Source organism: Hemitrygon akajei, chromosome 2, assembly GCF_048418815.1.
Source record: "Hemitrygon akajei chromosome 2, sHemAka1.3, whole genome shotgun sequence".
NCBI lineage: Eukaryota > Metazoa > Chordata > Chondrichthyes > Myliobatiformes > Dasyatidae > Hemitrygon > Hemitrygon akajei.
In genome coordinates, this window is record NC_133125.1 from 147,564,913 (window position 1) to 147,586,765 (window position 21,853).

Sequence of the window (21,853 nt, forward strand, 5' to 3'; positions counted from 1 at the left end):
TCTTTAAGATAAGAGAAGACATTGTCAGATTGTCAGTAAAGCTGGATATGATTGTATAGGTCAGAATGATGTGGAAGAGTTAACAAAATCTGATACCGAAGAGCTCACAAACAAGGATCGATCAGAGCTGGAAAATCAGATGGACCAGGAAACCACTAGGACAGTGTCACCACCACTCAAACATTCACTGTAGTAAGATTCAGGCATTCTTTTACATCAAGAAAACAGTTGCCATCTGCAGAGATGACAGTCCCAGTGTGGAGATCAGCATAAACTGAATCAGCCGGATGGAGACCACTGTACTTTAATTTAAAGATTAAAATAGCATCCAGATTTTCACTGATATCTTCAAGCCTGGAAGGACCCTTTTGCTATCAACACCCCAATTCCATGAAGCTGAGGTTCATCCTCTGAGAACCAGTGACAGCCCTCCTTTTCATTTCCCCGACACATCAGTGTAGAGTCCCACAACCTAGAGATCAAGGTGCACGTCAGAAGTCACATCCTCAGGTCTTCATTCTCATCCTTCCACAGTCACTTTCTTCCCCTTGCTAATCAAGAATCTGAATCGAAGAAGATTCTGCAACCTCTGGATTGAGGAAGAGTTCCAAAGGCTCATGGTCCAGAGACAGAAAGAAAATAAACTGAATTAAAAGAATGACTCTTTAGGACACTGACCCTTGACCAAAAAGATGACTTTAACTTCTCATGATCCCAGGGATCATGTCTGTATCACTGGGAAAGTATCCAGAAAGGATAACGCGTATACTTTATTATCTTAATAAAATATTTTATTAACAAATCTTAAGTTACTTCAGATATTCTTTGCTGATATATTTTGAAGTGCCATTCTGGATTGTGGAACACTGGAGTGCAACCAGTGTTTATATACTGTCTTGGAATATAAATCTTTCAGAGATTGACGTGTATCTGTGCCTGATATTCTTTCGAGCATTAGATGTTCACTGTGTGGGTCCTTTTCTCTACATTCAGCATCTGTATATAACACTTGACTTTGGTATGTACATCACATATTATACATCGTATTCTTTGATTACATTCATTTTGACATATATAAATTGCATTAGGCACTTCACATGCCCTGTTTTTTAGACTGTGTCTTGGTGATGTTGCCTCCTCTAGGCACAGAACTGTAGCTTTCTCAGGTAAATGCTTCTACATGCTATCTGTGAAGGCTTGGCCACAGAGATAGCCATGCATCCCCACACTTCAACCCCCCTCCCCCCCCGAACCTCATGCATTGAAGGCAAATAGAGTGGGTTCATAAGCTATTTCATGGGTTCAAGGGTTGTTTTGAATTGAAAAATTAGAGAGGTTGGGCCCTCGCACTATGGCTAGAAGGGTGAAGGTGATCTCAATGAAATAACTGAGCAGGCTTGATAGGGTAATTACAGAGTGGGTGTTTCTCTTTGTGGGGGAAGCTGGAACTGGGGCAAGGTTAGATTCTGAACTGTTACCCAACTAAGAGTTGAGGAATTTCCATATGGGCTTTTATCTTGTGTTCTCATTAGTGTATCCAGCAATACTACTCGACTGAAGTTATTGTGCAATCTATCTCAACAGGTGGTCTTTTCATGTAATGCTGTGCAACACGTGTTGGAGACCAAGGAGTGAGGTGAACAGATGACTGGACTGATTGCTACAATGGATCACAATCCTTAGGAATAATTTCTGAGGAATAGGATTGCCTTCCTTCTTTCCTCACTTTTTGGAAAATCATTTTGGTGGTGTTAATCAGAAGATACCCGTTCTCTGACACCTCTTATACTGGGCTGTGTGTCTCTCACATTGGATTGTGTTCTTGACTGTGCAGGGGAATCTCTATTGATGAGGCTGGGTTATGTTAAACTGTGAAGTTGCCTGATACTAGGGTGGAACGGAAAATGGCACAAATGCTCAGCAGAGTTGTTATTTCTAGACTATCTTTCATCAGTCTGGTTGCAAGATAAAGTGAGTCCAGCTGTAACCACAGCTTCAGTGACCCAGGTTTCTCCTGACCTGTTCGGCACGTTCTTCTTGTGACTTATGTCGGTTTCCTCCCACATCTCAAAGATGTGCAGGATGGCAGATTTATTAGCCATTGCAAATTGTCCCCAGTGTGTGGGTGAGTGGTAGAATGTGGAAAGAATAAAATAGGATTTGTGTAGGATTAGTGTTAACAGTCAGTGCAAACTCGGTGGGCTTGAAGAGCCCATGTCCTTATTATCCATATGAAAAGTTAGCTGCCATCTGTCCACAGATGTTATCTAAAATGCTGAATGATTCCAGATCACAAGATTCTGCGGAGACTGGAACTCCAAAGTGGCACACACAAAGTGCTGGAGGCACTCAGCAGGTCAGGTAGCATCTACGGAGGGAAATGAACAGTTAACATTTTGAGCCAACACCCTTCATCAGACTGGGAGGAAAGAATGCAAAAGCCAGAATGGGAAGACGGCACAAACCAGAATAAGAAGGTGGAGGGAGGAGAAGGCAAGTGATAGGTGAAATTAGGTGAGGTGGAAGGTGGGTGGGGGAGAGGGAGGAAGTAAGAAGCTGGGAGGTGATAGGTGGAGCAGGTGAACAAAGATTTCCCCAATTTGACAGCACAAACATCTATTTCTCCAACTTTCAATAATTTTTTCCCCTCCTCTTTTTCCATTATGGTTCCTCCCTTACCCCTTCTCACCTGCCTATCACCTCCCTCTGGTGCCCCTTCTCCGTACATTCTTCGATGGTCCACTGGCTTCTATCAGGTTCCTCCTCAAGCCGTTCACCTCTTCCACCTATCATCACCCAGCTTCTTACTACATCCCCCTCAGCTGGCTTCAACTATTACTGGCCAGTTTGTATTCCTTCCCACCCCCCCACCACCTTACTTTGTCTGCAGCTTCTTACCTTTCCAGTTCTGATGGAGAGTCTCAGTGTCAACTGTTCATTTCCCTCCGTAGATGCTGCTTGACCTCCAGCACTTTGAGTGTGCAGCTCTGTATTTCCAGATCTTTTTTTAATTTCAGTTTTCCAGCATCTTGTTTTGTGGGGAAGGAATGTTTCACTGTGCAAGGAATGTCACCTGTCCAGAGCTGCCACATCCCGCACGTGTCTGTCTGTAAGATACATGCTATCTGCTGGGGACCCATGGCGCAGTTCCTACTACTTCACGACTGTGAAGCACTGTGCTTTGTTTACAGTGCACCCTCTGGAAGCAACAATCACCTCGTGACCAATTGATGGGCCTTCTGTATGTGGAAGGTGGTGTCATTTAGATCTGTGGGTTGACATGGCTCCATTATGAAGTCGATGTTTATCAGTGTGATCCCTGGTCCAGTTGCTGCTACAGTAGGTGTGGATGACTGTCAAGTCCCCTATCTCAGAGGTCCGGGGGGGGGGTAGACTGCCCCACTTTACCAAGAGGCTCCTGAGGGTGAGCTTCTGGTGCACCTGCTGCAATTCAGTGATAGGCAGGGTAGGCGGGTGTGGACGGGGCGTGGGTGACACACAGGAACGGGACGTGTTCTTCAATGTAAACTTTGCCTCTGTGTGTGTGTGTGTATGTGTGGATGGAATGTGCAAGTACGTATGAAAGCAACATGTCAGCCTTTCAATTTGTGTCCACTGCTGTGTCTCTTTAACCATACCTCTCTGGATGCCTTAATTATAAAAAGATTTGGTGTTTTTAAGCCACTAGTTCATATATGTTTCTTTTCCCCGAAAGTTTGGTAGGAACTGTAGAAATATCCAACAAAGTTGGATTTGTGAGATCTTGATGCAAGGACAGCAGCTCGTTGAGTTAATGGATCGTTTAGATGGGCTGAATATAACTGCTGCTTGTCCAGTTACACTCTCGGGCTCTGCTGACCTGTGGTGCCCGGTGTGGTCCTGCAGGTCTCGCACTGGATCCATCAGAGACGGGCAACCTTGCTCACAATAAGCTGTGGTTCAGGTGTCAGTCATCTCTGACTGGGAAGCTACCCTGTGGCGGCTGGCGTTTCCGTTCACTCCAGGTCCTCGTCTTCTGCCCTCCCCCTGCTGGCCAGCCTGCCGCGCACCGCCACAGCCCTGTCCACCTTCAGCAGGCCCCTCAGGCACTGCAGGGTGGAGCTCACTAACTGCACCTTGGCTGCCACCACCTCCAGCGACCCCCGATCCCCCGGCATCACCTGCCCCTCCCAGAGCTGCTGCAGGAATTTGGTGTGGGCCTGTAGGAGTTCCCTGCCGGGGCTGGGGCCTCGGTAGAGGTGCAGGGGGATGTTCAGCAGGGCCTGTGCCAGCACCCTGCAAGCTAGCCCCATGGTGGGCTGAAGCTGCCGGGCACACTCCTGCTGGAGGTGGTGGTGCAGCAGGAACTCGAAGGCCCCACCTGGGGGCAGCACACAGCCGGCCGGCAGCTGCCACTCACTTGGCGCGTCCCTGTTGCCTAGGACAGGGCGAGTAAACGGGAGCTTGGGGGAGAGTGTAGGTGTGAGGGGACTGGGGACAGCTCTGGAGGGCTCGCTCCGTGTTCGCTCAATGCTGAGGCTATTCTTGCCCTTGTTTTGAGCTTCTGTTTTTCCCAGGTCACAGGCACATTGGCTCTCCCTCTGTCTCCTTGAGACCCCAGCATTGGATCCCTTGCTCCCTGTCCCTGGGGTCTCTGGATCATCTCTCTGCCACCATCCTGGGGGGTCTGGTTTGGCTCCCTCCCTCACCCTTCCTGGGCCATCAGCACTGACTCCCTCTTTCTCCCGCCCTGGGTTCTCTAGCTCATCTCTCTCCCTCTCCAATCCTGCGGTCTCTGGGAAGGGTGCCCCCCTCCCTCTCCAAGGGATCCCAGGATTGGGTCCCACCATCCCGTCTCCCAAGTTAGGTCCCTCCCTCCACAGTGTGCATGGGTTAGAGTTCTCACCCTCCCTTCCTGGGACCATTAGGCCAGGTCCCCTGCCCCCTACTGGATTCTGTCCTTCACTCTTCCTTTCCAGGGCTCCAGGGAAGGGTCCCTCCCATCCTGAGGACCCTGCGCCAGGTCTGTTCATGCTGCTCTCTGGGGCCTCTGCCTTGGTTCCCTCCCTTTCCATCCACCGGGCCTCTGGGCTGGATCGCTCACCTTTCGATCCTGGGCTCCCGGCCTTGAAGACTTCCCTCCTGCTCCCTGGGTTAGGTCCCTTCAACCCTATGTTTCTCTTCCACCCTGGGTTGTCTGGGTCTGGACCCTGACTGCCCTTCCCAGGGCCTGCTCCCTCCCAGCTCAGGATCCCAGGGTCTAGTCCGTCTCGGTCTGGTTCCTCCCACCCTGAGGTCTCTGGGTCCCCTGCCTCAGCTGCCTCCCTGCCTGGGTCACCCACCTTGGACCCTTCCCACCACAGGTCCCCCCGCCCGGGCAGCAGAAGCGTCAGCAGCTGGTAGGCGCCGGCAATGGCGTTCCGATGCTGCTGGGCCAGACCAAGGATTGGGGCACAGAGACGGAGGCAGTGGGGCCGCAGGTCACGGCATCCAGCCAGGCCCAGCAGCAGCTGCGGGCCGGGTCCGGCGCCCAGAGGCTGCACGAAGCAGGTCTGCACAGTGTCGGCCGCCTGGGCCTCAGCCACCTGTGACACAGGCCGTGTGCCTGTCAGCCTCCCCAGCAAAGCTAGCTCGTCATCTGGCAGCCCGTGAACAAGAGCCAGGCCGCTGGCCTCAGCCGCCTCCAGCACGCGGTCTGACTGCCGGGGCCCCGAAAGCAGCAGGCCGATGTCCAGCTCCCGCAGCCGGGCCAGGTCCTGCTCCAGCCGGCTGGCTACCCAGAGGCGGGCCTCGGCCAGTGCGGCAGCTGAGCTGGGCCGCAGGGTGAGGCCGGGCTCGCTCAGGGCCGGAGCCAGGCTACCTGACAGCAGCAGGGCTTTGGTGGGGCCCAGGCATCTGTGCACAGCCAGCCCCCGGCTCAGCGGCAGCCCCTCCAGCACCTGGCTGTGACCCACCGACAGCCCGCCCGCAACCACCAACAGCGCAGTTGGGTGGCTGACACACAGGTCCAGTGCTGGGCCTGGGCCTGGCGCTCCATCCGACAGCCGCCACAGCAGCTCGCAGGCCAGGCCGGTGAGGAGGGGGGCCTGAGCCTCAGCCACCCGGCCCGACAGGTAGGCCACCAGCACGCGGTCCACCGCCTCCCGCCGTGGCTGTGCCGGTCCTGGGCCGAGGGCCGAGGTGCAGTGCGGGCCCAGCCCCTGGGCTAGTAGCCGCGGCAGCACGTCTCGCTCCAGCTGGGCCAGGCCCTGAGCCAGCTGCTGCCGCACTCCTGCTCCCTTGGTTTGGGCTGCCCGCAGCAAGGCGGTAAGCAGCAGCAGGAAGGACTTGGCTCCGTCTCCAGTCTGCCGGCGGTGGCACAGAGCACAGTTCACCATCCACCTGCGGAGAGACGGCAAGGGGTGAGGGTGAGGGCAGCACTGTCTGTCTGGGCAACACACACACACACACACACACTGTAAGTATACACATACAACACTCTCCCTTCCCAGACACTCACCTTATACTGCACATGGTCCCAACAACACACCCCAATCTCACCCAGCACATATGCACATTGTTAAACACACAACACCCTCTCATCCTCTATCTCGCACACACACACCCCTCAACAATAATACTTACTAAAATACACACAACACACCACATCACGCTCCATACCAAACCACCCTTCCCTCAGTCCCCTTATCAACCATCCCCCACCCACTACACACACTCAGCCCTCAGTAACCATCACCCACATGCCCCTGACCTGTGCTAAACATCTAGCTCAGCTTTATTGTAGCATTTTCTCAACTCCTAGTCTCAAGCTTGCACTCTCCACCAATGCCATCCCAACCCATTGGGGTACAACACACGTGTACTCAGAGACCAGTTAATTGTTGAGTAATGTTTCAGCACTGGGATCAGGGCAGCCTAGGCCAAAGTTGTGTTTGAGTCGGACTAACCTGGGCCAGGGTTGTATTTGGAGGGGTTTGGACTTATCTTGGTCAAGATTGGGTTAGAACATATTGGGACCAGACTAAACTGGGGTCAGACTAACCTGGGTCAGAGCTGGGTTTGAGTCGGACTAACCTGGGTCAACACTGGGTTAGGGTTGGACTAACGTGTCCCTGGTTTGTCTTGGGTTTGGTTAATCTGGGTTGGGTTTGGGCTTGGGTTGGACTAACCTGGGTCAGGGTTTGGTGTGGGTTGGACTAACCTGGGTCAGGGTTGGGTTTGGGCTTGGATTGGACTAACCTGGGTCAGGGTTGGGTTTGGGCTTGGAGTGGACTAACCTGGGTCAGGGTTGGGTTTGGGCTTGGAGTGGACTAACCTGGGTCAGGGTTGGGTTTGGTGTGGGTTGGACTAACCTGGGTCAGGGTTGGGTTTGGGCTCAGGTTGGACTAACCTGGGTCAGGGTTTGGTGTGGATCGGATTAACCTGAGTCAGGTTTAAGTTTGGTTTGACTAACCTGGGCCAGGGGTTAGGTGTGGGTTGGACTAACCTGGGTCAGGGTTGGGTTTGGGCTTGTATTGGACTAACCTGGGTCAGGATTGGGTTTGGGCTCCGGTTGAACCAACCTGGGTCAGGGTTGGGTTTGGGCTGTGGTTGGACTAACCTGAGCCAGGGGTTAGGTGTGGGTCGGACTAACCTGGCTGCAGGATGATCCAGCAGGAGAGATTCTAAGATGGTGCCCCCATCCCTGGTGATGAGGATGTCTCCCGTAGCTCTAGTGAACAGCACCTGACCTCCCAGTGGACCAAAGCATGGTGACACAATGTTCTCCAAGGTTTCGGCAATGTGCACCAAGTTTTCAATGTCCAGTGCACCATCACAGCCCATTCCTACACAACATACAAGAAACCAAAATCACAGCAATGAAATGGACTGAAAACCACCTCACTGGTTTTAGTAATATTCATGTGAGGTGTTTATTACCAGTTAGGACAGAATGAAGCTCCCTCTCCTTGTCTCATCGCACACACACCCAGAATCAGACACAGAGTAAGATTCCCTCTACACTGCTCTATGACACACTCTCGGGGTCAGACACAGAGTGATCTTCCCCCTGCACTGTTCCATTACCCATTTTGAGGATTATAAAACCCCGGGTTACATGGTGTGATGTAAGTGCGTCTTTAAGCTGTGACTGCTGAGTTGCATCAATAGCAGTGAGCACATCATTCTTGGGAGGGTGAGGATTTCAATAGTATCCTCGAGGAGAGAGATTGCTGCAGTCTCCATCGTAGCTGAGTGTTAGTGGAGAAGTTGAATGACCCATCCACCATAACTCCAGCACCTCAAGGTCTGGAGAACGATGGTCACTAATGATTTCTCAGTATACACCTCCCATGACTTGGCTGCAGCGTGTCCTGGACAGGGATGATATTTAACTTTAACCCCTCTACTGCTGCTGTTTTAAAGAGATGAGTGGATTCTTTCCTGCCTCCCTTGCAGACAGGTCACCAGTGGCTGCAGCACATTGGGCAATTTACGACAGGCACCAACAACAGTGAACCGCGGCGCACAGAGAGAGTCTCTGGCAGACAGTGTTTAGCTCTGAGCAACACACAACTGATGAATGGTCTCAGCCCGTAACATCGAATGTTTATTGCTCTCCATTGATGCTGCCAGTTCCTCGAGCATTTTGTCTGTGTTACCCTGCATTTCCAGTATCTACAGAATCTCTTATGTTAGTGTTTAGGTCTGATCCTGTGGGAGAAGCAAATTTCCAGCAATAACTCAATTTTATAAATAAAATTTGGCTAGAGTCAAACACATTAGATACAAGGCTTTATCACTGAGGTTGAACAATATGGGGATACATATGTTCCCATGATAGAAAAAAGGATGTGATGCTTGTTTGCAATTGAATTGGGGACATTCAATATACAGTCCCTATAAAAAGTATTCACCTCCCCTTGGAAGTTCTCATGTTTTATTGTTTTACAACATTGAATCAGAGTGGATTTAATTTAGTTTTTTTGACAGTGACCAACAGAAAAAAACTTGTGAAAACAGATATCTACAAAGTTATCTACATACAAATATAAAACACTAAAATAATTGATTGCATAAATATTCACCCCCTTTAATATGACACACCAAATCATCACTAGTTTCAAAAGTCACATAATAAATGGATATCACCATGTGCATTCAAGGGTGTTTTAATTAATTATAGTAAAAACACTTGTATCTGGAAGGTCCAGTTGCTGGTGAATCAGTGTCCTGGCAAAAACTAGACCTTGAAGACTAAAGAACTCTCCAAGCAACTCTGCAAAAAGTTATTGAAAAACACAAGCCAGGAGATGGATACAAGAAAATTTCCAAGTCACTTAATATCCCTTGGAGTACAAATCACTCAGTTTTTGCTGCTCTGGGAAGATTTATAGCTGTGCCATATTCTTCCCATTGCTTGATGTTTAATTTACCTGTACTTATAACATTGAATGACAGTGGATTTAATTTGTTTTTTTTTTGAAACTGATCAACAGAAAGATTCTTTCATGTCAAAGTGAAATCAGATTTCTACAAAGTAATTTAATCTCAAACATTAATACAAAATAATTGATTGCAGAAGTATTCACCCCCGCCTCAAGTCAGTATTTAGTAGATGCACCTTTGACAGCAATTACAGCCTTGAGTCTGTGTGGACAGGTCTCTATCAGCTTTGCACATGTGGACACTGCAATTTCTCCCCATTCTTCTTTACAAGACTGCTCAAGTTCTGTCAGATTGCATGGGGATTGTGAGTGAACAGCCCTTTTCAAGTCCAGCCACAAATTCTCAATTTGATTGAGGTCTGGATTCTGTAATGGCCCCTCCAGAACATCAACTTTGTGATTTTTAAGCCATTCCTGTGTAGCTTTGGTTTTATGTTTGGAGTCTTTGTCTTGCTGGAAAACAAATCTTCTCCTAAGTTGCAGTTCTCTTGCAGACTGCATCAGGTTTTCCTCCAGGATTTCAGCTTTTAGTCTGATGGCTAAAAAGCTCAATCTTGGTTTCATCAGACCAAAGAACCTTCTTCATTTCTGATCTCTCTATGAGGATTGGTTCATGTTCCCTTGTCTTACCCTTTCTGAGAGGGTTGTCCTGGTGAATCAGGATAAGAAAATGTTTTTTTTTTATTTCATGAAGGTAAGATGAATGAGTGATGATCTTGTTCAAATACATAAGATCTTAATGGGGCTTGACAGGGCAAATGTTGAGATGTTTAAATTGAGTTTGTCATGTGCACAAGTATATGAATGTACAAGTGTAATGAAAAACTTATTTGCAGCAGCATCACAGTCCTATAGCATCAGATAAGCAGCATTCACAAGAATAAAACAAATTAGACCTAAATTACTCATAACTTTCACAAGGTAGAGCACAATGAGAACAAAATCAGCCCATTTTAGTGCAAACTGATCATAGTGCTGCTAAACTCCAGTAATTAGGGTATTGCTGGTTCATTTTAAGAAATTAACTTGTTTGTAAACCTGTGGGAGAATCATGAACAAGGGGACATTGTTACAAAATAATGGGTCGATAATTTAAAACTGAGAACTATAGAAATTTATTTTCTAAGAGGGTGGTGTCTCTCTGGCATTCTCTGCCCCTGAGAGTGATTCAGGCTGGATCTTCAGAGACGTTCAAGGTGGAAATTACCATAAAGTGATCATGTTAAGGTAATGTACCCAGATTTGCGACCAGCACAGATCAATCATGATCATGTAGATCAGTGGTTCCAAACCTGGGGTCCATGGATTCCTCGTGTAATGATATGTTGGTGCATGACATTAAAAAAGGTTGGGCATGGTGGAATAGGTTTCAGGGCCGAGTGGCCTACACCTGTTCCCATATCATTCTGTTCCTGACCTTTCCAAGCACAGATCTCCAGACCCAGACCTTCCAAACAACATCCTCGAAGACCTGAACTGTCCCAGCCCGAGACCCCAACACCCTGACACAAAATGAACCCTAAACTGTGAAGCTCTCCCCAAATTTTGAACCTAACTGACCCCGAGACCCCTTCCCTGCAGTCCGACCCGAGCATCCTGACACCGACTGAACCATTAACCTCTTCTTGAATTGCAGATCCCTACTCCACACTACTGCTCCCCTCTTCCCGTCCAGCTGTGGGCTATCAGCCAGTGGAACTCCTGCGGAGGGCACTGACCTGCCAGCTCCGGCCGCCGGCGAATCGACTCCCGCTGTCAGGCGGCTCCTTTGGCAGCCCCGACCGGTCAGGGCCCAGCCTATGACGTAACTCGACGTCACCCAGGAGGCAGGGCCACCGCGATTGCGGCGGTTAATTCTCACGCTTGCCCCTTGCCATGTCCACGCTGCCTTGTTAATGCCCGTCTTAGGGTCGGTCAAACAGCCCCCTCCTACACTCCCGACCCCTCCCAGTCTAGCCCCACCCTGTTCCCGCCCGGCCCCAGGTGTAGCCCCGCCCCCTCTGACTGCCCCATCACCCCCGCTCCGCCCAGCAACCTACCTGTCAATCACCAGACACGCTTCGCCACGCGTTACCCTCTGACGTCATACATGATCACCGCCCTTTCCCCCGCGCCCTGATGTCAGCCCGTGCCACCCCCTCCAACCGTGACCTTGACCCCCATTAACCCGCACTATCCACTTGCCCCGCTCGGTCTTGGCTGCTGCCCTGCTCTGTGCCCTCTGGTGACTCACTGTCCCCGCCCTCCCGCCTGCCCAGCCAATCAGGTGCCCACGCCAAATGCCGAGGCTGCCGGTCTCTGCGGCGCTCCGGAGGTGGGAGGGAGTGCGGCCTAGTTGTTGGAGCTACTGATACACCGAGGACCGGCCGACGGGCATCGCTAATACCAAGCCTTAGAGCAGGGACCGGTCCCATGGGGAAGAGTGACCGCAGGCTCCGGGCAGAGCGAGCGAGAGAGAGGGACTGGTACTGGGCGGTTTGAGCCTGGGGAGGACTGACTCTGCTTGGAGAGGCAGCCCGTCGATAGCTGTCTTGGTGCCGAGAGCGATCGGTGACAAGCGATCCGGGGATAGAGGGCTCTGGCCACTGGTTGAGGTGGGGCAGAAGGGGTAGTTTAAGGACTGTCCGGGGAGAGAAGAAGGATGTCTGAGCCCCGGGAGGGGTTTTGGTGCTGAGACTGACCCACAGAGAGTGAAGGCTTCAGGCCACTGGGAGAGAGAGAGGCAGGTTGATTTATTTTCCCTTGGGGAGTGGACGGGGAGTCTTGGCTCTGGGGAAAGAAGCAAAGGGGGACCCTAGGAGAGGAGAAGACTGAGACCCAGGCAGTGAGCCTAATTGGAGGAGTTGAAAGAAGAACGTTGAATTGTGTTTGAGTGAGGTTAACCCCAGGAGGTGTAGAGAGAGAGAGAAAACAAAAGTGATCAACACATGGCAGATGGGTTGGGATCAGAGGGGCAGCAATGATCAGAGCAAGGGTTAGACTTCAGAAGCTGGGAGGCATCACGTTTTAGTTCCTCGCTGCCACCCTGCTGCTCCTGCCGCTATCGTTTCTGCAGTCTTGGAACTGGCTGAGGACGGAATGTGTGAGAGTAACAGAGGTAAGGGCAAAGTAACTGGGCTGGGTGGTGTGACCACTGGTCCTGGGGACATCTCACACCTGTGAAAAGTTAGTGACTAAGCTTTATCATGTTGAGAGGGAGTGAGCACAGGTGCTCACTGGAGCTCAGAAGTGTAAATTGAAGCAACAGTGCAGTATGGCAGGAGATCAGTCTGATGTTAATCTGTGCAACAGACACAAAATGTTGAGGAACTCAGCAGGTCAGGCAGCATCTATGGAGTGGACTAAACAATCAACGTTTCAGGCTGAGACCCTTTCTCAGTTCCAGCATCAGTACATGGAGAGTCTCTGTACGAAACATCGACTGTATGTTCCTCTCCAGAGATGCTACATGATGGGGTATAAAACCTCTTCCCCTTTGCTTGATTTTTATCCTTCAGTGAAGCTGTGATACATCCAGATAAGATGCTTTCTATGGTGCATCAATAAAAATTGGTAAGGGTCAATGAAGACATGCCAAATTTCTTAGTTCTCTTAAGGAAGTAGAAGCATTGGTGAACTTTGTTGACCGTAGTGTTTGCATGGTTGGACCAGGACAGGTTATTTGTGATCTTCACTGCTAGCTACTTGAAACTCATACCTTCTCAAACATTTGCACCATTGATGTAGCCCCAGCCCCCTTCCTGAAGTCAATGACCAGTTCTTTTAGTGACGTTGATGGAAAAGTTGTTGTGACATCATGCCACCAGACTTCTTATCTCTTCTCTAAACCTCAGCTCATTGTTATCAGAGATTTGACCTACTGTTGTGCCCTCTGTAACCTTTAGATGGAGTTAGAGCAGAAATCAGCCATGCAGCCATGAGTGCGCAGGGAGTCGAGTGAGAGGCTGAAAACGCAGCCCCGTGGTGCTGGTTTTTGCCTGTCCTTACTGACTGGGGTCTTTTGGTCTGGAAGTCGAGGATCCGGTTACAGAGGGATGTGTTGAGTCCCAGGTCTTTGAGCTTGACAGTGAGTTTGCTTGGAATTATACTGAAGGTGGAGCTGTAATCAGTAAACAGTAGTCTTACATGGGTATCTCTGCTGTCCAAATGCTCCATTGGTGAGAGCAGGGCCGGGGAGATTGTATCTGCTGTGCACCTATTTTGCTGAAAGGTGAATTGTGGTGGGATGTGGTTCACTGGGAAGCTGGAGTTCATGTGCCATGGCCAACTTCTTGAAGCATTTCATGATGGTTGAAGTCAGAGCCACGAGGCAGTAGTCATTATACATTTTACCCTGTTTTGCTAAAATGTTGGGATGATAGTGATCTTCTTAAAGTAGGTGGGAATCTTAGATTGAAGTAGGGAAAGTTTATAAAAAGTTCAAATACCCCTGCAGCTGATCTGTGCAGAACCTAAGGATGTAGCAGGTACACCATCTGGGCTACTCTCCAGAAGACTGATTAATGTTTGTAACAATAACTGTCGGTTCAGGTGCATTGAAGGCTGTTGGTGTTTTTTTATGTAGAATGGTGGGTGCTTAGAAATGGCTGCCAGGGATAGTGGTGGAAGCTTGAATGGTAGTGATGTTTAGGTGGTTTCTAGAGAATATGTGGGGAAAGGAAGGATGTGGATCATGTACAAGCAGGATAGACACTGTTTGGTTTGGCACTATGTTGTGCACAACTTCATGGGCTGGAAGGCCTGTGCTATCCCATTTTATGTTATACAGACCAACAGGTCATGCGGTTGCTAGTAGGATCTTGCATTGTACAAACTGTTTGTTGTATTTCCCATGTTTCCCATGCAACACTTTAACCATACCAAATAACTTTGTGCAATCCATAAATTTATTGGCACCTTGGGTCATTTCTGAGGGCAGATAAGCAATGACTTCATTGCAGGTCGGGAGTTGGATTTGGTCATTGCGTTTGAGGAACACAGAGGCTTTAGCCTGAAGTCCGTCAGCTGTGATTTTATGACAGTGTTGTTGTTGTCATTACTAGAGTTTCATTTTAGATTTCTTACTACTGAGTTGATTTTCGGTTCCCCATCTGTTGTGATGGGATCTGGTCTCAGGTTTCCAGGTCATTGATCCCAGGATTCTAATCTCGTGACATAGCTTCCATGGTCACTGTCCTCCAAATCATGTTTATCATCACTCACATATGTTGAAGTTTGTTGTTTTGCAACTCAGATACAGTATAATATACGTAAAAGTTTCCATAAGTTGCAACATAAAGAATTGTAAAAAGTGGATTAGCGGTTCTGTTCATGGGTTCACGGACTGTTAAGAAAATTGATGCAGGGGGAAGAAGCTGTTCCTAAAATGTTGAATGCAGACAGTGATACAACCAGTCAGAATATTTTCCACTGTCCATCTGCCTGAGTTCAACATCAGCTGGCCACTGAATGTAATGTGGGCAGTCTGATTCATGCACTAGTGAAGAGATTGATGCCTGAACATACACTTAGTGTGAATGCCATTCCCATACCTGCCTGTTATGTTTCCTTGAACTCTATTCATTTGCTTGTGCTGGAATAATTCCCTGCTTTGGACCTCTCCTAACCGGATTGAAAAGTTTAAGTGCTTCTGGAGTGTTTGGAGTTGCACTGAGAGGTTGTCCCCCAGTACCCACCTTTGCAATTTCAGGATATGACCTGGGACACAGGGTTTATCCACTTACGCTCATACTTTCTGCTGATGCTATACAGTGGCATGCAAAAGTCTGAGCACCTCTGGTGAAAATTTCTGTTACTGTGAATAGTTAAGTGAGTAGAAGATGAACTGATCTCCAAAAGTCATAAAGTTAAAGATGAAGCATTCTTTTCAACATTTTAAGCAAGATCAGTGTATTATTTTTGTTTTGTACAATTTCAGAGTGGGGGGAAAAAAGGAGCACCATGCAAATATTTGGACACCCCAAGAGATTTGAGCTCTCAGATAACTTTTACCAAGGTCTCAGATCTTAATTAGCTTGTTAGGGCTATGGCTTGTTCACAGTCATTGTTAGTAAAGGCCAGATGATGCAAATTTCAAAGTTTTATAAATACCCTGACAACTCAAATCTTGTCCCACCAATCAGCAGCCATGCGCTCCTCTAAGCAGCTGCCTAGCACTCTGAAAATTAAAATAAATGATGCCCACAAAGCAGGAAAAGGCTATAAGAAGATAGCAAAGTGTTTTCAGGTAGCCATTTCCTCAGTTCGTAATGTAATTAAGAAATGGCAGTTAACAGGAACGGTGAAGGTCAAGTTGAGGTCTGGAAGACCAAGAAAACTTTCCAAAAGAACTGCTTGTAGGATTGCTAGAAAGGCAAATCAAAACCCCCATTTCACTGCAAAAGACCTTCAGGAAGATTTAGCAGAGTCTGGAGTGGTGGTGCACTGTTCTACTGTGCAGCAACACCTGCATAAATATGACCTTCATGGAAGAATCATCAGAAGAATACCTTTCCTGCATCCTCACCACAAAATTCAGCATCAGAAGTTTGCAGAGGAACATCTAAACAAGCCTGATGCATTTTGGTAACACGTCCTGTGGATTGATGAAGTTAAAGTAGAACTTTTTAGCCACAATGAGCAAAGGTATGTTTGGAGAAAAAAGGGTGCAGAATTTCATGAAAAGAACACCTTTCCAACTGTTATGCACGGGGGTGGATTGATCACGCTTTGGGCTTGTGTTGCAGCCAGTGGCACGGGGAACATTTCACTGGTAGAGGGAAGAATGAATTCAATTAAATACCAGCAAATTCTGGAAGCAAACTTCACACCGTCTGTGGGGAAAAAAAAGCTGAAGATGAAAAGAGGATGGCTTCTACAACAGGATAATGATCCTAAACACACCTCAAAATCCACAATGGATTACCTCAAGAGGTACAAGCTGAAAGTTTTGCCATGGCCCTCACAGTCCCCTGACCTAAATATCATCGAAAATCTGTGGATAGACCTCAAAAGACAGCCCAAGAATCTCACGGAACTAGAAGCTTTTTGCAAAGAAGAATGGGCGAAGATCCCCCAAACAAGAATTGAAAGACTCTTAGCTGGCTACAGAAAGTGCTTACAAGTTGTGATTCTTGCTAAAGGGGCTGTTGCCAAGTACTGACCATACAGGGTGCCCAAACTTTTGCTTTGGGCCCTTTTCCTTTTTTGTTATTTTGAAACTGTAAAAGATGGAAATAAAAAAGTAATTTTGCTTAAAATATTAAAGAAATGTGTCATCTTTAACTTTGTTCCTTTTGGAAATCAGATCATCTTTTATTCACAGTAACAGAAATTTTGACCGGGGTGCCCAAACTTCTGCATGCCACTGTATGGGCAGATTGTTTTTCCATCTTAATGTACCAAATCAAAATGTGCTAGCTTGGGCCAAAGGGTCTGTATCTAAGCGGTGTTCTTTGAATCTTATCTAAAACTCTGTTCAAGTCTATTTGTTACAGACACAGATCAGAATAATTAGCGTAATTACTTTGAAATATATTGGACCAATGAAGCAACTTTTCTGTAGTCTATTGTAAAATGTTGTTCTATCGTACTATGCACTCCTGTCACGGGGGGGGGGGGGGGGGGGGGAGAACCACCATGGATTTTGCCTAACTTGACTTTGGTGCTGAGTGGCTCAATAACAGTGACTGTGTGTCTGCAGTGTCTGCAGATCCCGTAAGTATCAACTGTTTCAGACGAGAATTGCTGCTGTATTGAACGCTTTGTGCATTCCTCATTCCCTATCCTTATGATGAGGGTAATTTGATAATTCACCCATTAATAGAAATATCCCTAGATAATTTTTGTGTAGAATGTGCAAGGCCTATAATCTAAATGATTTTCTGTGCAAACACCCCAGTCCCTTTTTCATTTTCTTATGGGTTTGAAGCAAGATATAAACTGATGAGTTTGAAGTGGAAAGGCCATTCAATTTAATTATACGGCACATAAACAGTCCTTTGGCCCAAATGACCAGTGCCAAACAATATACCCATCTAATCTGGTCCCATTTGCCTGTGTTTGGCCCATATCCCTCTAAATCTCTCTCATCGCCCAATCTTGGGAAAAAGGCAGCATGGTCATCAATAGTTGTTTCTTTGATAGAGCAAGGTGACAAATGGCCACCCTGCCTCCCAGTCCTCCCTCATTGCCTTCATTGAGTATTTATGCACGCAACAAGTTCTGATGATGCAGAATTCCAGTGCAGTGTTTCAGCCTGAAATGTCGACTGTTTATTCCTCCAGCATTTTGCGTGTATTGCTGAGGATATGTACAATTTCCTGTGAAAGATTGTTATTGATGTCCTTTCAGAAGATGCTTTTGCAAGTTGTGATGACTTGCTGCATTTTAAGTAAAATTGCTTGTGCTTCTTCTTTTGCTGGTCATTTGGAATCTGTACTCTCCTCTCACTGGATATCTGACTTATTCATGTCAGCTAATTTCAAACGTGTCTACTGCTGAGCTCTCTTTGGGGCCCTGATTGTGAGTGTGTGTGTGCGGAAATTTACTGAGAGCACCTGTAGCGTAGGCTAGTCTCGCCTCTGCTCAGACAGACTTGTGGTGTGAGATAAGGAAGTTAACCTGGGTTTGTTGTCCCCGGTGTTCAGTAAGTGAGACAGTAAGTTAATTGCTTCACTTCACAGATCCTGACCTCCCACTCTGGGCTCTGGTTGACAAGAGAGACCTTTATCCCTTCCTTGGCAGTGTTTAATCATTTCCAGGTATGAACTTAAGCCTAACTTATTCCTAGCCAAAGGACTGAGCAGGTTTGATGGAACAAGTAGCAAAGAGGTTGTCACATGAGGGGAGTCAGAACCAGCGTGTGTGTAAAAGAAAATATCTCACCTACTTAAGGGGGAGAGTCATTTCCCGGGGAGAAGTTGGATCTCGCTACCACACTGCTACAGAAACATTTTATTCATTGTCTGGGATTCAGACTTTGTCTGCAAGGCCAGTATTCCTGGCTCCCCTTTCATTTCTGTCAGGAAAGTAGTAATAAGCCACCAGCTTGAGCCACTGCAGTCTTTGTGGTGAAGGCACTACCCCCATGCCAGTTAGCAGGAGTTCACATTTGGGTTCCATTGTGATCTTTCCAGATCAGGTTTGTTTGTGACTCGGGGAACCACCGCATGTTGGTGTTCACTGGCTCTTGCTGCCCCTTGTCTATCTTAGAAGTTGCTGTGGGACTGGGAGGTATTGTTGGCAGTGGTTGTAGTGTGTTCTGTGGATGGTACTTACTGAAGCAAGTGTGTCAATGGTGCAGGGAATGAATGCTGGGGCTGGGTTGTTGGGCCGTGGGCTTCCTGATGATGCACACCTTCTTGAGAGTTGGAGCTGCACTCATTTGGGAATCTACATTCCTTGTAGATCGTGTAAATGTGGCGGGACATTACCGATTGAGTCACTCCCTGACCTGATCTTTTGTCCACTGCCTATATTTTGTCTTTTTTTGGTGGGTCAGGTTGTGTTTCTGGCCAGTCTGTTAATAACAGGTGTTCATACCATTAAATTTCAAAAGTAAATGGTTGGTGGTGATTATTTTATGGCACTTTTGTGGCCTGAATGTTATTTACCATTGAGATGAGGGAAATGGAGCAAGCAAATAACTTGGATTCAGCAGATACCCAAGGCATCTGACACACCCATTGGGTCCAGCGGTCATAGTACTGAGCTCCTTGGAACTGGAGAGAGGATGGGTTGAAAGTAAATTAGAAATGTTGGTGCATCAGAGTCTCTGTGCACCTCTACCATCACTATACCATTGGTGAGCACCACATCAGCTGCCTTAGCCCCAGTTCCCTTTCACAAAATTCTCCACCTTTCTCCTTTGAACAACCTCAGCCCATCCCTTTTTTTAATTTGTTTTGTGGCCATCGTGTCCTGTGACTCGGTGTACAATTGTGTTTGAATGCCAGGATCCCTTGTTTTCTTTGTAAGCAGTCTGTGAATATAGCTTGCGATTTCAGCTTTACTTGCTTGCAGTAAGTCAGGGTGGTGGGAATGAGGAACTGAGGAGGGTGGGGTGGGATGTCTTGTGGTGAAGAAAAACCTTACATCCCTACAAGCTTGTGAAATTTGACTGGGACCTATTTAACTGAAGAAGCAGTGAATGTTTTTTTTCGGGGTCTAGATGTCATTGGCAGACTGTCCCTAAAGTGGTCCTTGAGATGTTGAGCTGCATTCTTGAACCACGGTGGTCCTCCTGGTGCAACTATTCTTTGTAGTTACATTATGAGCTGTAGGTGACAGTGAAGGAAAGGGGATAAACTTCCAAGAAATGTAATCTGCAGAAACCAATGATCTGTTGGAGGAGCTCTGCATCTGTGAGATGGACAGTGGGGATAAAGAATTGTTGATGTTTTGGGTCGAAATACTATATCAGACTGAGAGCCGAGTTTGTGAAAGGTGTTATGCATTCATGAATCAGAATTATGCAGTTTGCTTTTTAGTGTCCTATGTTCCACTTTGGTCAGGATCTAAAGGGGCAATAAACAACCTGCTGGAAACTTCGGGTCCAACCCAATGTCTTCCTCCAGCAGACCATTTGTTGCTCCAGATTTTAGCAAGTGCAGTTTCCTATGTCTCCTTAATACCTTTGCCCTTCTTGGCGCTGTCAACTATGTGAGATGTTGGAGGCGGAAGACTAAGTTCAGGGTGGTGGATGGGGTGCCAGGCGGGTAGGCTACTTTGTCCTGGGAAGTGAGTGACCTCTCTTGCTGAAACTCATGCGGATATGGAGAGAAACTTGTGTCATGCTGCTGACACGTGCTTCAGTTGGTCAAGCAGTTCTGGGCTGCCTGGTGTCAGCTCAGATTGCAGTTTGCAGTTGTCGGAGCTGAGTGCCTGGAAGTGACATTGATTGATAGCTAAGCTCTTTTTTTTCCTGCCCACCCCCCCACCACTCCGCAGTCCCCCACCAACTGTTTGCATGCTTGTTATTGTACTGACTTTGCCGTTGTGGTTTCTTTGAGTGCACTGAGTGGCAAATTCAGCAAATCTCACTTATCTATTAGAATGCCTTTGCAGCATTTCAGCTGCTGTCAAGGCCACTGCTGTGCACTGGAGAGTGGAACCACACAGATGCTCTGCAGGAAACAAGCTACGCTGAGCCATATTGGGGGTGACCACAAAACCCAGGCACTTTGAACCACATCTCCAGTGATTGCTAAAGCTGAAGTGTGTCTGGCTCTCCTACCCAAAATGTTAACTATTGCCCTTCCCTCATATCCTGCCTGACCTGTTGTGTGTTTCCAACAACCTCTTCTTTTGTTTCAGATTTTCATCTAGTGATTACTGAAGGTGCTGAGCTAGAGGGTAGCGAGGATTTTATTTCATCTACCCCATGCAAGGAGGCATGGGATCCAAGGGCACTTTGCCTTGTGGATCCAGAACTGGCTTGCTGGCAGAAGGCAAAGAGTGGTTGTAGAAGGGTCATATTCTGTATGGAGGACAGTGACCAGTGGTGTGCCTCAATAATCTGTTCTGGGACCCCTTCTCTGTGATTTTTATAAATGACCTGGATGAGGAAGTGGAGTCCTGACGAAGGGTCTTGGCCCGAAACATCGACAGTGCTTCTCCCTATAGATGCTGCCTGGCCTGCTGTGTTCCACCAGCATTTTGTGTGTGTTGTTTGAATTTCCAGCATCTGCAGATTTCCTCGTGTTTGAGGAAGTGGAGGGATGGGTTAGTAAATTTGCTGATGACACAACGGTTGGGGGTATTGTGGATAGTGTGGAGGGCTGTCAGAGGTTACAGCGGGACATTGATAGGATGCAAAACTAACGTGAGAAGTGGCAGATGGAGTTCAACCCAGACAAGTGTGAGGTGGTTCATTTTGGTAGGTTAAATATCATGACAGAATATAGTATTAATGGTAAGACTGTTGGTAGTGTGGAGGATCAGAGGGATCTTGGGGTCCGAGTCCATAGGACACTCAAAGCTGCTGCGCAGGTTGACTCTGTGGTTAAGAAGGCATATGCGGTACATTGGCCTTCATCAATCATGGGACTGAGTTTAAGAGCTGAGAGGTAATGTTATAGCTACATAGGACCCTGGTCAGACCCCTATCAGAGTACTGTGCTCAGTTCTGGTCACTTCACTAATGGAATGATGCGGAAACTATAGGAAGGGTACAGAGGAGATTTACAAGGATGTTGCCTGGATTGGGGAGCATGCCTTATGAGAATAGGTTAAGTGAACTTGGCCTTTTCTCCTTGCAGTGGTGGAGGATGAGAGGTGACCTGATAGAGGTGTATAAGATGATGCGAGGCATTGATCGTGTGGATAGTCAGTGGCTTTTCCCCAGGGCTGAAATGGCTAACAGGAGAGGTCAGAGTTTTAAGGTGCTTGGAAGTTGGTACAGAGGAGATGTCAGGAGATGTTTTTTTTACTCAGACAGTGGTGTGTGTGTGGAATGGGCTGCCAGT

The 21,853-nt window shown here is 47.7% G+C and overlaps 3 protein-coding genes across 7 annotated transcripts in view; 2 read left to right on the top strand and 1 right to left on the bottom strand.

Moving 5' to 3' along the window:
* hsd17b8 (hydroxysteroid (17-beta) dehydrogenase 8) overlaps positions 1–3,680 on the top strand; it is a 32,732-nt gene extending 29,052 nt beyond the window's left edge. For both annotated transcript variants that reach the window (XM_073029527.1, XM_073029533.1), the window contains one exon: positions 1,585–3,680. In XM_073029527.1, coding sequence (XP_072885628.1) covers positions 1,585–1,601 — 17 coding nt within the window. In that variant the 3' untranslated portion in view covers positions 1,602–3,680. The remainder of the gene's footprint in view (positions 1–1,584) is intronic.
* bbs10 (Bardet-Biedl syndrome 10) lies at positions 770–11,625 on the bottom strand. 3 transcript variants are annotated; one of them, XM_073029505.1, is made up of 3 exons: positions 11,447–11,625; positions 7,613–7,805; positions 770–6,360 (listed from the first exon to the last, which is right to left on the bottom strand). In XM_073029505.1, exons 2-3 carry the CDS (start codon positions 7,801–7,803, stop codon positions 3,996–3,998), a joined length of 2,556 nt encoding a protein of 851 aa, XP_072885606.1. In that variant the 5' UTR covers positions 7,804–7,805; positions 11,447–11,625; the 3' UTR covers positions 770–3,995. The 3 variants fall into 3 exon arrangements, with proteins under 3 accessions (XP_072885606.1, XP_072885602.1, XP_072885614.1); XM_073029501.1 differs by lacking the exon at positions 11,447–11,625 and adding an exon at positions 11,126–11,285; XM_073029513.1 differs by lacking the exon at positions 11,447–11,625 and adding an exon at positions 11,052–11,126.
* Positions 11,626–11,653: 28 nt separating this feature from the next.
* The window catches only part of LOC140716697 (retinoic acid receptor RXR-beta-A-like), a 67,378-nt gene continuing 57,178 nt past the window's right edge, over positions 11,654–21,853 (top strand). Inside the window, exon 1 of one of the 2 annotated variants that reach the window (XM_073029517.1) lies at positions 11,654–12,504. In XM_073029517.1, the coding sequence (XP_072885618.1) occupies positions 12,486–12,504 (19 nt within the window). In that variant the 5' untranslated portion in view covers positions 11,654–12,485. The remainder of the gene's footprint in view (positions 12,505–21,853) is intronic. The other variant, XM_073029519.1, reaches the window with a different exon arrangement.